At 40.3% G+C, this 15,976-nt stretch overlaps 1 protein-coding gene across 2 annotated transcripts in view; it reads right to left on the bottom strand.

Moving 5' to 3' along the window:
- ttc39a (tetratricopeptide repeat domain 39A) overlaps positions 1–13,263 on the bottom strand; it is a 33,615-nt gene extending 20,352 nt beyond the window's left edge. The window contains exons 1-4 of one of the 2 annotated variants that reach the window (XM_078259008.1): positions 13,014–13,263; positions 11,852–11,902; positions 11,633–11,683; positions 11,223–11,276 (exon numbers count right to left, since the gene is read on the bottom strand). In XM_078259008.1, coding sequence (XP_078115134.1) covers positions 11,223–11,276; positions 11,633–11,683; positions 11,852–11,902; positions 13,014–13,066 — 209 coding nt within the window. In that variant the 5' untranslated portion in view covers positions 13,067–13,263. Of the gene's footprint in view, positions 1–5,207; positions 5,442–11,222; positions 11,277–11,632; positions 11,684–11,851; positions 11,903–13,013 lie in introns of those variants that run through there. The other variant, XM_078259009.1, reaches the window with a different exon arrangement.
- Positions 13,264–15,976: the final 2,713 nt, after the last annotated feature.

Here is a 15,976-nt window from a genome sequence, read left to right as displayed (position 1 = left end):
CGGTAAGATGTCCAGACTAGCAACAGTCATTTTCGTTTTTTACGTCCTGCTGCTGCCATCGTCAGCCAGGAAATACTTTTTTTTACTAAAGCAGTATATCAAATCAGATGTATTACCTACCACCATTTAGTTGTTTTGTGTTATTTAAGATATTTATAAAATATCTGATCATGTCAGCCATAATTATTCCACTCATTTTTTAAACAATGCAATTATCCGTTTCAGCCACCAGGGGGCAGCTCCTCCTGCCCCCCAGCAAACTCATGGGTCAGACCCATCTGGTAGCGAAGGAGGGCCGAGACTAAGAGCTACATGGAAAAATATGCACCAAACAAGCCACTTTGAAATGTTGCTGTTCTCCCCCCCGGACTAAAAAATGTTGGTTGACCCTCCCCTCAGCAAAGAATAAAAAGACATGACCTTCCCCGATTTTCCTCCGGTGGTCCATTCCATAAATACCGAACGGTCCCTTATCTCATTAATAAAATTCAAGTAGAACAATGTATTACATTTGAAATATCAGTTTCATTGAACATTGATACTGTTGTTAAATGTGTTTGAATTGTACAAGTGCTCAGTCAGTCAAGTCAAGTGCAATACAATTTCACTGTCACATTCCCTAAAACCTTCTTTAAGTAGGCCTTTTTTCAAATTAAACCGTATGAAGATCCAAAAAAGATCCACGTCACCTTACTCTTGTCTGTCCCCCCCCCCCCCCCCCCCCCCAAGTCTCTTTAAGTGTCTCTCTCAGTGACCCTCATCTCATTTACTACAGCAAAGACAAGTCTCCAAACACTGACCTACAATACAGACTTGGATCTTGATATTGTATCAGTTTACTTACACATTCCTTCTTTATTCAACCCTTTCTACTCCTCTACTGCGAAGAAATACAGAAACACAGGCAGGGTAAGCCAGACAAGCAAACTCGAGAGATTGCTTTGCTGTTAGTGTTGTTGCATTAAACTGCACATTACAGAGTGAATCAGCTTAAATTGCAGTACTTGCACAACCATCCACTTTTATAGAAGTACACACTCAGGGAGCAGTTTAGAAGGACAAGAATAAATGTTGCTGCTGCCTTAAATGACTTGTGTTTCCTCTTGTACATACAACTCACTGTTTTGAGCTGTCTGAACTACTCCTGATTGTTGATAATGTTGTGTATTAGGAGTTCATTACACAGTGCACATGCTCCTCACGTGACAACTGTATAATGTGGCCAAACTGATGATGCACTCCTTCCTTCATCACAAGACTCCCTCCTCTTTGATTTCACTCGCTGTAGTACTTATAATGGAACTGTTCGAATGTTTGTTTTATTCCTTCACGTCAGGGTGAAAACAGCAAACAGCATTAAAAAAGAAAAATACATTAAAGCAACATTGCATAACTATTTTACTTTAAAGCAACATAATAGCGTCATAATCATTTTAATGCCAAACTGATTTGTAATACGTAGAATGGTCATTCACACTGTGAGCCCTGATCGCCTGTTCTTGCGATGTAACTGGCGAGCGGGTCTAATCTCCCGAGAGAAGTGCGTAACGTTAAAACTTTACAGCTCCACCACTGATTTTGGAGAAACTGGATCATATTTAATGGAGAAAATGTTTTCCGGTTTCCCCTCTGATGTCCTCCGGCTCCTCTGCCTCGACTCTCTGTGATTTACGGAGTTTTCTGATGGACAGAAAGCTTTACTTGTTGCTAAAGTAACGCTAACTGCCGCTAACTGCTAAATTAGCTGTGCCGCAGGGCTGGGAGCTAGGAGCACCGGGGGAGTGTTGGTGTTTCCGCTGCTAGTACAGGAGCCTTGGACTGCTGGTTGGAGGGAGGAGGCTTTTAGGCCCGGGGCAGGGGGGGAATGCTGGCAAGGAGCAGCTCCGGTGTCGGGCCAGAACCTGAGATGGGCTAGCGGGCAACGGAACCGGGTTCAGCAGCCGCTATGGACATCATGGCAGGGGCGAATAGACCGAAGAGGACGTTGAGGGATGAAGCCAAGAAGAGAAAAGAAAGAGTGACCAAACAAGAGGCCACCAAGACAAGAGTAAATCTTGGACAGGATTTTAGTCGTTGGCAAGAGCTTTGCGATATAAAAGGCTGTAAAACAGATGCTGAGCAGGCCTTCTTGCTGTTAAATTGGTAAGTAAGTAAGTAAGTCATAATAAAATAATAATTGAAGTAATATAAGCTGGCTTGCTTTGTCTTGGTTGTTGCATTTGCTTGATGTTTGGCTGTGTTAGCAAAGTTGTCGATTGGCTAGTTTTTGATCATGAGTAATGTAATCATAACAAATGCACATGTAGCTGTCTATATTTGACAGCGAGGTAGAAGTGAATTGCACTCTGAAACTGTAGGTCTGCAAATCACAAAAAATACCAATGTTACGCAACGTTGCTTTAACATTCAGCATAAAGAGCTGAACAAATGAACTAGGTTGATGGTAAATCTAAAAGACATAGTATTTCTTTAATTTGGATTATGACCTGTTTGTTTTGTAGAATGTCTGTTATGTTATTGATATGTTTTGTTTTTGTGAATAGGAACCTTATTTCTATTTTGTAAATCCTGAAATGCAATGGTTTTGTGCTTTAAACTTCCCGGACACTGTATTGATCACATGACCATGACAATTTTCCCCCATTTAGTCAGTCAGTATTACCTCTTTAACGCAGCAGCAAACATTAGACAAGCGCAGAAGAATAGGAGAGCAGAAACTGAGCAAAGCCAACTAAGACTAAATGTGTATAACAGCAGTGACTAATACCATTCACTTTACATTCCTGCCAATAAGAAACACAAAGAAACTATACACTCATCACACACACACACACACACACGCATACACACGCACACAAGCACGCACACACACACACACACACACACACACACACACACACACACTGGTGCAGCTCTGGCTAATGACATGTGGTGACTGCTGTGTTGAACTTCCTGATAAAAACACGAGAATCACAGTGACAACTGCTGTCAGAGAAACATGAATGTTAAGTATGCGTGAGGTTTTAGGTGTCCTCATAATCAAGATTTCCAACACAAAAAAAAACAAAACAAAAAGACTAATGGGAAAGTTTTAGACTCCAATATTAAATGAGACAACCAGTATTGTGTTGTAAATTTTATATATATTATATATATTTAGTTGTTGCCATTTATAATTAAGTCCCTGCTAACAATAAAACAATGAAACATTAAGGGATCAATAACAGAAGCATTAATAATAATGCCAGGAGCATATTAAAACAAGGTAACCGACTATATATCTGTATTTGTGTTATGCCATTGATTTCAAGAATAATGTTGTAGAGTCGCAATCTTCCCCCAGTGAAAACTGACTATATCCAACCAGAGCATCCTCTACTCTGTGGCAACACTCTTCTTTCTGTTGAATGAAGGTGCAGCAACTGCCCACCGTCACTTTTACTTAAAACAACAAGCTTACAGAAGAACGAGAAGACTGTCAGCCATGTGTGGAAGCACAGCTATCAACATCTGGTTTGTTTTGGAAACCAAACTTCTCTAACTGTTCTTGTGCTAACTCTGCATTGACTATATCCATTCCCTGGACCTTCACCTTCACCTTCACCTTAGTCTCGCATTGCCAGACCTATCTCCACAGCGCTGTGTCAGAGATGGAGTATGGTCTGGTTTCACCGTCGATCTATTCTGGGATAGTGGAAAAAATGCTCTGTCTTGTTTGCATTTCTTTAAACCAATCACAACCGTCCTGGGCGGTGCTAAGCCCCGATAGCGGAGATAGCGAGAGGGGAGGGGTATACTTACTGCGTTTTGAACAACAAAGTTGAATCTAACCTAAAAAAATCAACTTCCCTGTTGTTCAAATTGTTTAGATGATGCAAAGGCTAATAATCAAACCAGTAAACTAATAGAAGTTACCAGCAGCATTAAGGAGGATGAACAATCAGTGCCTTCGTCATTTCCTTTTATCTGGAAACTGACTCAACTGGTTCCAACTAGTCTATATCCACAACCTTCCACTTCCGGGATTACTCCGTTGCCGCCGGAAATTCCGCCGGATGTCTGTTACCTTACGCTTTCTTTGTGTTGTGTTGTGTTTGTGAATTTTAAATTCCGGACGATTTATGAGGACTATGGTTAACTAATGGAGGCAGGGTAAATCCAGCCAGCTAGCTAGACTATCTGTCCAACCTGAGTTTTCTGTTGCACGACTAAAACAACTTTTGAACGTACACGTTCCACCAAAACAAGTTCCTTCCCAAGGCTATATTGCAGAGGCACAGGGGGTTCCATGCGGCGTATAGCGCCGCCCAAGACGATTGTGATTGGTTTAAAGACATGCCAATAAACCAGAGCACGTTTCTCTCCCATCCTGGAATGCTATGTGGACTAGCCAGACCCTCCTCCGCAGCGCTGTGGAGGAAGGTCTGGCAATGCGAGACTAGGATGGGATAACAAGACTTTGGCAGGTTTACGTCTTGAAGCCAATCTGAGGCCTGAGGACACAGAAACCAGCTCTCAGTCAGTGAGCAACGATCATCACAGTACAGGAAAATGTCCTCGAAATGGAGGGAATAATTGACAATTGTATGAAAGGAAGAAAAGGCATGACAACCAACACAATGAGGAGAGTCTGTTGGATTCAGGATGTGCATACCACGCATTGTCCCAATAATTTAATTGAACTTCAAGTCAGCTGAAATTCTGGGTTGATTTCTCTAGAGAACAACTTGCACAATGATGATCATTATCAGCGAGTTACACAAACACACATGCACAAATAAAACCACTTAGCATACAACCCCTGTTCATATAGACATCCATGCATGTGCTCATGAAACCCAGAATGCACACACACACACACACACACACACACACACACACACACACACACACACACACACACACACACACACACACACACACACACACACACACACACACACACACACACACTCCTGCAAGAGTGACAAAGCATTAGTTTATCGACTGTGTTTCACATAGCTCTCACCACATTTGTTCCAGCTGGTATAAGATGTTTCAGAGGCCTCATGATGACACAAAAGAGCCGAGCTGCTTCTATAATAAACCGAGCGAGTTTGTCCACATGCCTGAGCGTCACAAGAAGAACACTCACAAAACACTTACAAAGATCTGACAGAGGCCAACTGAATGACACACGACATCCAAACATGCAGCAAGTAGCTTACCCGTTTGACAGAGTCTCTTCCTCTTCTGACATTTTCATCTGGCGAAAGTGTGTGTGTGTGTGTGTGTGTGTGTGTGTGTGTGTGTGTGCGTGTGTGTGTGTGTGTGTGTGTGTGTGTGTGTGTGTGTGTGTGTGGGAAAGAAAGACAAAGCAGAGAAAGCTGAATAAGTGAATGTGAGCCTGAGGCCTTTCCAGCAGTGCAGTGTAATCGTCTACGTCTTTTTCTGTAGCAGCAGCAGCAGCAACGAGAGCAGAAGCAGCAGCAGAAGGGCAGTCAGGTGAAAGAGAGAGAGAGAGAGAGAGGGGGGGGGGAAGACTGGAGGAGACAGGGAGGGAGGGAGAAAGAGAAGAGGAGGAGTAAGGCTGCAGCAGCAACAGCAGACCTTAATAAGATTGGGATGACTATTACACATGAGGTTAGACAACACAGTCTATCTGTGCTGCCTCTAACACACACACACACACACACACACACACACACACACACACACACACACACACACACACACACACACATACATACAAAAGGCCTGTCCCAGCTCTTCCGATCATCACCGTCATGCTGCCCACTGCAGTCTCTGCTCCAATTGGTTAATGCAAAGTCAGAGGCGGGGCTAAAGGCCCACGTTTCATGGCCTTGGGATTTGTGTACAAAATGTGAAACAACAAAAGGAAGAAAAATCAAGGTGACAGTTAAAAGAAGAAATAAGTTACAAGTAATTAATTTATGCCCAACATGAAACTTTGTGCTGCTATAGGTGAAAGAGGGAAAGTGAGGCTTAAAAGATGGAAGACGAGAGTGCTGCTGCGTAGTAAGACTCTCAGCTAGTCCAGTCTGCTGCAGTGGCAGAGACTGAACACTGCAGCGACCAGAGAGTCCAGAAATAGAAGACATAGATGCAGTACACGCGCTCAGACTGTGAATGCCTAAGACCTATGTGAAATCATGAATAAAAAATTGGCACAGTGCAAGGACTTATGGGTCCCTATTTTAACGATCTAAGCGCATGGCGTGAAGCGCAGGTGCATTGAGGATGTGTCCAAATCCACTTTTGCTAGTTTGACGCTGGAAAAAAGGGTCTGTGCGCCAGGCGCATAGTTCAAAAGGGTTGTACTTAGTATCTTAATTAATTCATAGGTGTGTTTTGGGCGTAACATGCAATAAACCATTCAGAGTGTCATCTCCCATTCCCTTTAAAGTTCTCATTGTTAAAATAATAAAATGCTGGGCTATTGACTTTAGACCAGGTTTTTGTTGGTCAATGGTGCGATCACTACCCGCTGCCTCAAGATAGCAATACTCCAAGAATTCACCTGAACACACCTCCCTGTAAGACCAGCACGCCCATGGGCGCAAAGATGGGCGCAGGTTCATTTGCTATTTAAACAACGTGGGCGCTGGATGGTCTTAAAAAAGCAAAGACACTTGCGTCGGGCTTTGTGCCGCGCTGCGCCGGGTGCAAGATAGGGCCCCATGGGTCCCAAACTGCAACTCACAGCTCTCACATTAAACACAAATAGGCCCTTTTTACTGTATTTTAACATGCAAATCACAGATGTAATTATTAAAATGAATAAGGGTTACACTCCATTTAGCTTAATAGTTTGAAAGCTCTGCCACTGTGTAGGTTGGTTCACAGGGGAAGCTTAGGAGCTGTCGTTACAGGCATTAATTACACCTGTGTGTTTCCTGCTGTGACAAATCAAAATGTCTGCTGCGAAAAAGGTCCATTATCTAATGTCAGAAAAGTGCTAATATAATCATTTGGAAAAGTGACAAGCAGGATGAAATACAAACCATGAGTAAACACTGACAACAAATGTGCCAATTGTAGTGTTCGATCAGCCCATTTGAAAGTGTTTTGGAAACTAATCAAACACTCAAGGGTTTTCAAATTCTAGACTAATGAAATAGCTTTTACTCTTCTCAAAAGACTCAACTATTGATTATTTTCAAGCCCGAGGTGATGTCATCATATTGCTTCTTTTGTCCAACTAACAGTCCAAAACCCAAATATATTCAGGTTTACTATCACATGAGACAAAGACAAGCAGCAAATTCCAACATCTGAGAATCTAACAAGGGAATGTTTGGTATTTTTGAAACATGAAACATGAAATCCTCTGCTGATTTATAGAAAATATAAACACACACACACACACACACACACACACACACACACACACACACACACACACACACACACACACACAAACACACTCTAACATCACTGCTAACATCAAGAGAGCATAAAGATCGCACTCGTGACTGCAACGCACTTTGGAATGAAGGGAAATCCATCTATCTTTATAGACTATAGTAAAAATAAAAAAATAAAAAGAAAGAGGGTCCATAAAACTGGACTGTCTATGCAGTAGTATGGTGCAAACATGTTTTAAATTGGTGCTACATGACCAGAGAAAACAGAGAAAAGAAGCTGTGATATTCCTTTTCGCTCAAAAAGGTAGAAAACCTACAACTACCAGAATGCACTGTGCCGCAGCGGACCAATAAATGTTCCCGCTGGTGGGTGACGTAATGCAAGCACGTCACAGAAAGCAATATGTAATACACAGTTAAACGGTAAGCTAAAATATAGTCTTGGTTTCTATTTGATCAGCACTGTCTAGTTTTACAGTTTCATCAGAGTTCAGTGTGAGTTTGAGAGAGAGAGGGGCAGCTCCCTCTCTCTAGCCGCTTCTATACTACAGTAATTGTGTCCGTATGTGGAAGTACAATCTGTAGTTCGAGCAACAGCCCTAGAAAGGCCTGTGAGTAGGGAGATCGAGGCACTGGTAGATAGAGGAAAGTTTGACATAGTTCTTATACACATACTACCAACATTATTATGTAACAAAGCTGGTTGAATATTGGCAAAATATCCCTTTAATTGTTGCTTCCATATCTCTCAAGTGTGTGCTGTGAGGAGCACAGACAGTCATGGGTTTACGGTGGAGATAATTAGGGCCCGAGCGCCGACAGCAGCGAAGGCCCTATTGAAACTGAAGGAATTATTATTACACCAAATGAATTGGCTTTTTGAGGGGCTTAACATATTCAAAAACTCACCAAAATAGGCGCACAAAAACAAAAACTTTAACAAACTCCTCCTAGAGATTTCATCCGATCAATTTCAAATTCGGTCTGTGCCATGTTAAGACATTAAAGATGAAAAGTTGTTAAAAGAAAAACTTTTCGTCATAGGGCGTGGCCGTGGCGGCCATGTTGTGCATTTCGCCATCAAAACAGGAAGTGGGTGTAACTTGAGTGTACATTTCCCAATTGGTTCGAAACGTTTCATGATTCATAAGACTCTAACTCTGAGTTAAAATTGACTCAAAGTTATAGCGCCCCCTAGTGGCAACAGGAAGTGAGAGTGGCAGAACAATATTGCTTTTAAATTCTTACTTTTTAATTTTCTATTTTATTTATTGCAAAGCACCAAGAGGAATACAATCCTATTTCAACCCTACCGAACCCGACTGAACCCGATCCCGAACCCGACCCCAATCCTGAACCCGGCCGAACCCTGCCGAACCCGACCGAACCCAACCGAACCCGACCTTCAGTTAGAGCTGAAGTTCTTTGCCCGAACCTGACCGAACCTGGCCGAACCCTACCGAACCCGGCCGAACCCGACCGAACCTGACAAAACCCGACCCCAAACCCGATTCCGAACCCCGAAACCGACCTAACCCGAATTCCGCCGAATATTGGGCCGAATCTCCTATTCCCTCTGTCATTAGTCAGAGATAATATTGCATCTCAGTCGGCTCTGTCAGTCATACAGTATTAACTTTTAAAAATGTACTTTTTTGCCAATCACTGAGATTTAGTTTTTTACATTATTCCTGATGGAGCTGGAATGTCCATAATTTAAGTGTGTGTGTGGGGAGGAGAGTGCGGGAGGTTGAGAATGGCTGGACAATATTGCTTTTACATTCTTATTTTTTTATTTTACGTAGTCTTGTGTGAGATATCATTGAACTCAGCAGGGAGTTCCCTTTTCATTGGTGACGATTTGCAGTGTCTGTCGCAAGGAGCGAGGAGCGGCATCCGCCAGTAACCCTGACACGCACAGAGGCACGAGGGCCCGTCCAACGCTGCTTGCAGCTTTAATTAGATTTGAAATGCTGCTGATGGTGGAGAATTGGATTTGACTTCATAACTGTAGAAATGTTGCCGCTTCAAACAATCTAGGCTTTGGCCTAATATAATCATTTGCAAATCGCTATTGCTTTTATGCAGCACACAATATTAAATCATCCCAGACATTTGTGGTGCTAAACACTGGTGTCAGAACAAACGTGTTGTAATGACTGTTGTTAACATATTTCTTTATCATTCTCCGACGAAGTAATTCAGCAGGAATTAATTCCTTGAAATATGAAAATGATTTGTGTCATAAAGCAACAGATCCATATATTGCAACACAGCACATTAATGAAGCAATGGTTTGACATTTTTGGAAATGTGTTTATTTGCTTTCTTTTAATCTCTATAAACAGATATCTGCATATGAATGCAGAATCTGTAGGCAACGGGACAAGATTTTGGTATCAGAAGTGTTCTGGTTTCACTTTGTAGTCAGAGTAATATTGTCCAATCATGTTTGAGGGGGTTTTGGTTGTATGCTGGTAAACAGTCTGTGTGGATAGCAAAAGAGGCGGAACGCATCAGCAATCTCAGAATCCATCAAATATCATCTGACAAAGATTTAGCTCGACTCGCCCCCTAAACCTAACCAAGTAGTTTTGGCGCCTAAACCTAAGCAAACTGCAACAACTGCAACCGTTTTGAGGGTCCTGTCGTACTGTGCAGACCCACTTGGAAATATTGGTCATTGACACCAGAGGCTAAATCGTCGTCAGACCGATAGCTGATGGGTTTTGGGAGATTGGCTGTCTTGCAAAATAGAATTAGATTGGAAGACACCAGTCCAAGGGGGTAACTTTGGGTTCAACATTGGGGGGGCTCTCCACTTTTGAGCAGAATTTAAAATTTTAACATTAAACACTTCATTTCCTGCATTCTGGTGAATTTTTCTGCATCAAGTTATGGTGCAAATGCCTTTATTTAAGTAAAGGAAATTATAATAGTTTTTTGGGGTGGGTTGCACTGGCCAGTTTTGATTATTGGGAAGGTTGTAACAACCCCATCTCCCCTGGAAATCACGCCTATGCACCAGTCTCATATTTGTCCGGTTAGCTCAGGATATAACAAGTAAATTAGTGAGCTTTATGGTGGCTGGTAGGCAGATTTTGTTACCATAAAACAAAGCCAGGCTAGCTGTTTTCAGTATTTATGCTAAGCTAACGTCGCTGTCTCTAGCAGTAGCTACATATTTAGCATACAGCTATGGAGGTGGTATCAATCTTCACATCTAACTCTCAGCAAAAAAGCAATACGCTTATTTTCCAAAATGTCTATTGCTTTAAATATCACATGGATGTTTTCTAATTAACTAAAAATGAATATGTAATGGGAAAGTGCTACATTCAGCACCTTGAACCTGGATTTGTTCTTCTTCTTTGCTCTTTTCCTTTAGTTCCCTCCCTCAAACAGACACAGCTATCCTCCCCTCGGGCTCACAATAAATTTACATGCTTTACATGCCTTGACAGATAATGTGGGATTAAACTATTGAATGTGAATAAGTAGGAAATTCACATTTATCCAGTCATAACTTGCAGAGAGAGTTGAGAGATGATTCTCAGGTTCTCTCTCTGTCTGAATTATTGATATGTCGAACAGCAGGGGGAAGTTGCCAGTGACCTTCTGATGGCCTTTACCTCAACATGCCACTAATTGTTTTTCAGAAAAGTCAGCTGTATAATATCCAATCTGTTCACAGCAGCTCACTCTCATACAGGATTGCAAAACAGTAGAACATTTTTAAGAAGAATTTTTACAAGTGGCAGGACATCAGTGGGTTTCTCATAGCATTTTGTTTTTGTTGCAACCATAACCAGAGTTTTGTTTTATGATCACTCAGAGTTCACTGTCCTGTCTTACCCATTTGATGGATTTGTTGATTGCAGAGCATCTTTGTTGTCCGGTAGCTGTAACCTGAAACAGAGGAACAAAATAAAGGCTGTTTAGAGAAAAGAGGGAAATCTCAAGGTATGAAAACCAGCTGAAAGGCCAGCTATTGTGTTGAGGAACATGATCGTGAGAGCCATAGAAACGCAGACAATGATATATGTGGACACTCCCAGGCTACTTATTTCTTTGCAATGACTTGTTGAGGATATTTCTGCAGACATTAATGTGACAGTTTTGGGGAAAAAAATCCCTGTGAAATCAGTATGACATGGACACAGATCTTGGGAAACTATCAAGTTTCACAAAAAAGACTTAAAACATTCACTTTAAAAAAAAAATTATCCTTATCCTTCATTGGTTTTCAGTTCAAAGACACTCACTTGAAGTCTGTGAAGATGGGATCCAACTCTGGACTGTTTATGACTGACAACCTGGGAAAAGAAATATAAGTCAGTCTGTGTATGACAGCATCATTACTCTATTATTATTAGCACTGTTTTATTAGCACTGTGAGCTCACAAGATTTGTTGCTTTCTTTGTGACGCTGCTGATTGTTTTGACTGTAAGAATAAATACCTGCGTGCACAATGTGAACGTACCGGTTTGGGGAGTCTGGGCCGTCAGCGATGTCTTGCCCCTCCACAGCATCCCTGTGAAGAGGTCAAAGGTTAATTTAGAGAGAATGTAAGAATGGATCTCATGATGGTGAGAAGAGGAGGGGTGCTGGCTAGGATATATATATATATATATAATAAGCTGAAAGCAAAAAAATTATTCATTACACTTGATGTGAAATCAACAAGACTACTAATAATGACGCCAACAACAATAAAGCAGTAACACAAGACTAAATGAATTGCGTATGGATTAAGAGCTTCTGAGAGAAGTTTAGAAGTGGTAAAACAGTATTTCACAAGGAAAAAATAGCAAAGATGAGAGCGAAAAGGTCAACATGTTTAGGTATAGCTAAATTTAGTTATTTTCCTACACAGGTAATCATCTTGCAACCCCTTGAATCCATTGTGTGACCACTTGTGGGTGTCCTGACTTCTACATTTGGATCCACTTGGTTACATCATTCCACATATTAGCAATATTAACATATCACTTTTTTCCCACTTATTTATTATGTTTTATTTTCATAGTAGTTTGCAAAAAATTATCTCGGGAATGCAGCTGCAGAGATGGGACAAAACAACTAAATAACAAAAATAAGGTTTTTTTAGAGGGAAAAGCCTGCTTGACCACATGATGAATAATGTTGCCTAACAGGCTGCTGACTGACAAAGACTTAATGACAGCAGAGATTGATCATACCAAACTTCTACAGTAGCCTATAGTATGTCAGCATGTAGGTCTTTTCTTATCTACGGTATTTTCCCCATTGACTTACACAGCGGTCAGACTCACTTTTATACGGATTTATTAGATGTTGGGCTCCTTTAGTTCCCTGTCAAATACAACTTTTTTTCTGAATGGTTAACAGTGGCAGCTTTTGTTACAGTGAGATATACGAATTACCCGTCTGCCTTTTCCAAAGTTTAGAAACACAGGAATGAACTTCACTGATACATATCAGAGGAGAGTGTGTGTGTGTGTGTGTGTGTGTGTGTGTGGCCCTCAACAACAATCTCAATATGATGACAAGATAACGATTCAAGTGCGATTCAATTCTCACTGCTGTTCTCACTATGAAAACAAACATGTACTGACAGGGCCAGGACTTGCACAGATTTTCCAAAGTTTTCACCTTCTACTCACTTTTTGCTTTCATTTTTCTTCACGCTGCGTCTCCAGTTGGTAATAAAACTCATTCCACAGATCCGGTGAAACGGCAAAATATTCCGGACAGAGCAGGTTTACACAGCGGTCACGGATAGACAGACACACGGGGAGAGGAGGAGCTCACACTGAGCTCACACTGACACAAACGAAAGCACCCCAGCTACGGTGCGTCTTTCTCCTTCTTGACATGGAAAGGTGTGTTGGTGTCATCGCCGGAATAATGACTTTTCCATTTAGATGCACTGCAATGTAGCGGCGGCAGCTCCTGGCTTCATGGTCCTAAAGCCCTCCCGATTATGAGGTCACACCATAGACTGTTACACACGCAGTTACACACTATATATATATATATATATATATATATATATATATATATATATATATACACACATATATATATATACATATATATACACATATACATATATATACATATATACATATATATATAAACAAATGTTATTTCAATAAACTAACACGTAGATAAATACATAAAGCAAGTATATAAATATAAAGGCCAAAATGTATGATTTACAGTTTTTTCATCATAAGCCCTATAATAAATACTATATTTATATGCTGTATTTGCCTTAAAGTGCCCAGAAACAGATATATAATACAGATGTTATACATCTTAACACATGTATATTAATGATTTCCATAATAATATATGCTTTACTATGAAACAGGCTGTATTTCAAAAACACAACTCTGACCACATTTTATGACTGTATGCTGGTGTTTATAATAATACACATTTACTAAACTGCTGTGGTTAAGTACAATTTGAAGGTACTTTCCTGCTATTTTGTTTCTACTCCTTTTCAGAGGTAAATGTACTTTTTACTCCACTATATCTGACAGCTATAGTTAGGAATTACGCTGCAGATAAAGATTTTACATAAAAAATCTCAGCTTCCTAACTTCAGCTTGTAGAAAATATGCGTTGCTATAAATTGAGCTACCCAGTAGTACATGCATCATGTAAAGTAGTTGCAGTTTCACATTTGATTTCACATTGACCAGCAATATACATGCTACTTAAACATGAATGCATCTAGTGCCACAATAATAATCCAACAATACAAAACATATAACAATATTCATATATCATGTATATACAAGTATATTTTGTTAATAATACGTCTGTACTTTCACCAAGTGGTGGCATTCAGATTCTTTACTGAAGAACGAACACCAATAAACAATGTCAAAATACTCCATTGCAAGTGAAAGTCCCACATTAAACATCTTACATTACATAAGTAAAAGTACAGAAGTGCCTTCATCATCAACTAAATGTACTTTGACCCATGTGAGTGTTCCATTATTTTAATAATGTTTTTACATTAATAGAGATGCATTGTAGGCCTAATTTTAATGTGTGTCAGTATGGAGTTCATTTGAGTTACTTTCCAACTAAACAGTTACAGCTGGGTAGTTTAATATATAACAGTGCATCATATTCTATTAGCTAATTATGTGTTTTAGATAATGAAAAGTACAATATTCCTCTCTGACATGTAGTGGAGTAGAAGTATAAAGTAGCATATAACTGACATACTTAAGTATAGTACAAGTACCTAAAAAATGTGTTTCGCTACAGTACAAGTACATGTTTTTAGTTGATTTCCACCACTGCTTTTACTCACCTAAACATTTGAATGCAGGACTTTTTCTTGTAATGAAGTATTTTAAAATGCAGTATAGCTACTTTTACACAAGTAAAGGATGAAAAACTTCTTCCACCACTGGCTGTATTAAGACAGTAACATGATTTGATGAACAAACAAACTGCAAAACTACACGTTTAATATTTATTCTGTTTCAATTAAATGCATTACATATTCGGGCTAAACCTCCAAATAATGTTTTTTTTTTTCTTACATGTTAGAAAATACAAAATAAAATACAGTTAGCTTGAGTTTTAAAAACCCATTATGGGTAAGCCTAGAAGTGGTTCTTGATTTGTAAAAGGAATCTGGTCAAATGAGAGTAACGTGTCAGGTGGCCTTTAAATGTGAGAGAATTAAACTGTGGTATGACAAGAGACTCAGCTGTGAAGGTGAGGAAGAGACGGACGACTTCTGGTCTCTTGTATTTAAGATAAATGTGAACTGCAATATCAGATACCCCAAGTAGGAAGTGCAGCCTCAACCACAGACAGTAAACTGGCTAAACATGAGAAGAGGAAACTTCTGACGATGCTCATTCTTAACAAGGCCGAAAAGAGAGAAAAAAGGAAGAAGTGTCCAAGAATGTTGTGCACGGTTTGGTCAGAAATCAGCAAAGACAATGAAAACAAAGGCCTCCTGCTGTTCAACTAAGCCTTCCCTTGTTCAGAAACCATCGACCACAGTTTAGCACTCTGTGTTAAGTAACTTAGTTCATTTTCTGGGAGAATATAAATCTCCAGCAAGAGGAAGAATCACTGGCCGGCCAACTGCTGTGTGGGTGTCAACAGGTGTGTGGATGCAGTGCAACGGGGATGTAAGTATATCCCAACACCAGCAAGTTAAATCCCCACGGAGCCTGAAGTGCACAGACAGAAGACAAACTGCTCCACCCAAAACGCAGAGACGCTTATCAACTTTTACTGACTTTGTGTTAAGACTTTGAAATCCAGTTCTTCTCTCAGAGAGGAAGCATCTCCAGAAAAAATAAAACAAACATTCTGGAAAAATAAAAAAGTTCATACAAATGCTAACAATAGAAGCACCAACAGTGGCACACTTTGAAAGGACACCTGGTGTGAAATTTGTGACAACTGACTACTTGAGAAAGTTACTTTTTTTAATACACTTCTCTCGGTTAAAATACAGCATCCATGCTACTAAAGTGTCATTCCGCACTGCTTTAGGGAGACTGATGTGTGCCTAACCCTGGAACAATCAGGAGTATCTATTAACACTAATGTAGGAGTATACAAAGCAGGTAAA

The sequence above is a fragment of the Sander vitreus genome, chromosome 9 (genome assembly GCF_031162955.1).
Source record: "Sander vitreus isolate 19-12246 chromosome 9, sanVit1, whole genome shotgun sequence".
NCBI lineage: Eukaryota > Metazoa > Chordata > Actinopteri > Perciformes > Percidae > Sander > Sander vitreus.
This window is presented reverse-complemented; position numbering and strand designations above follow the sequence as displayed.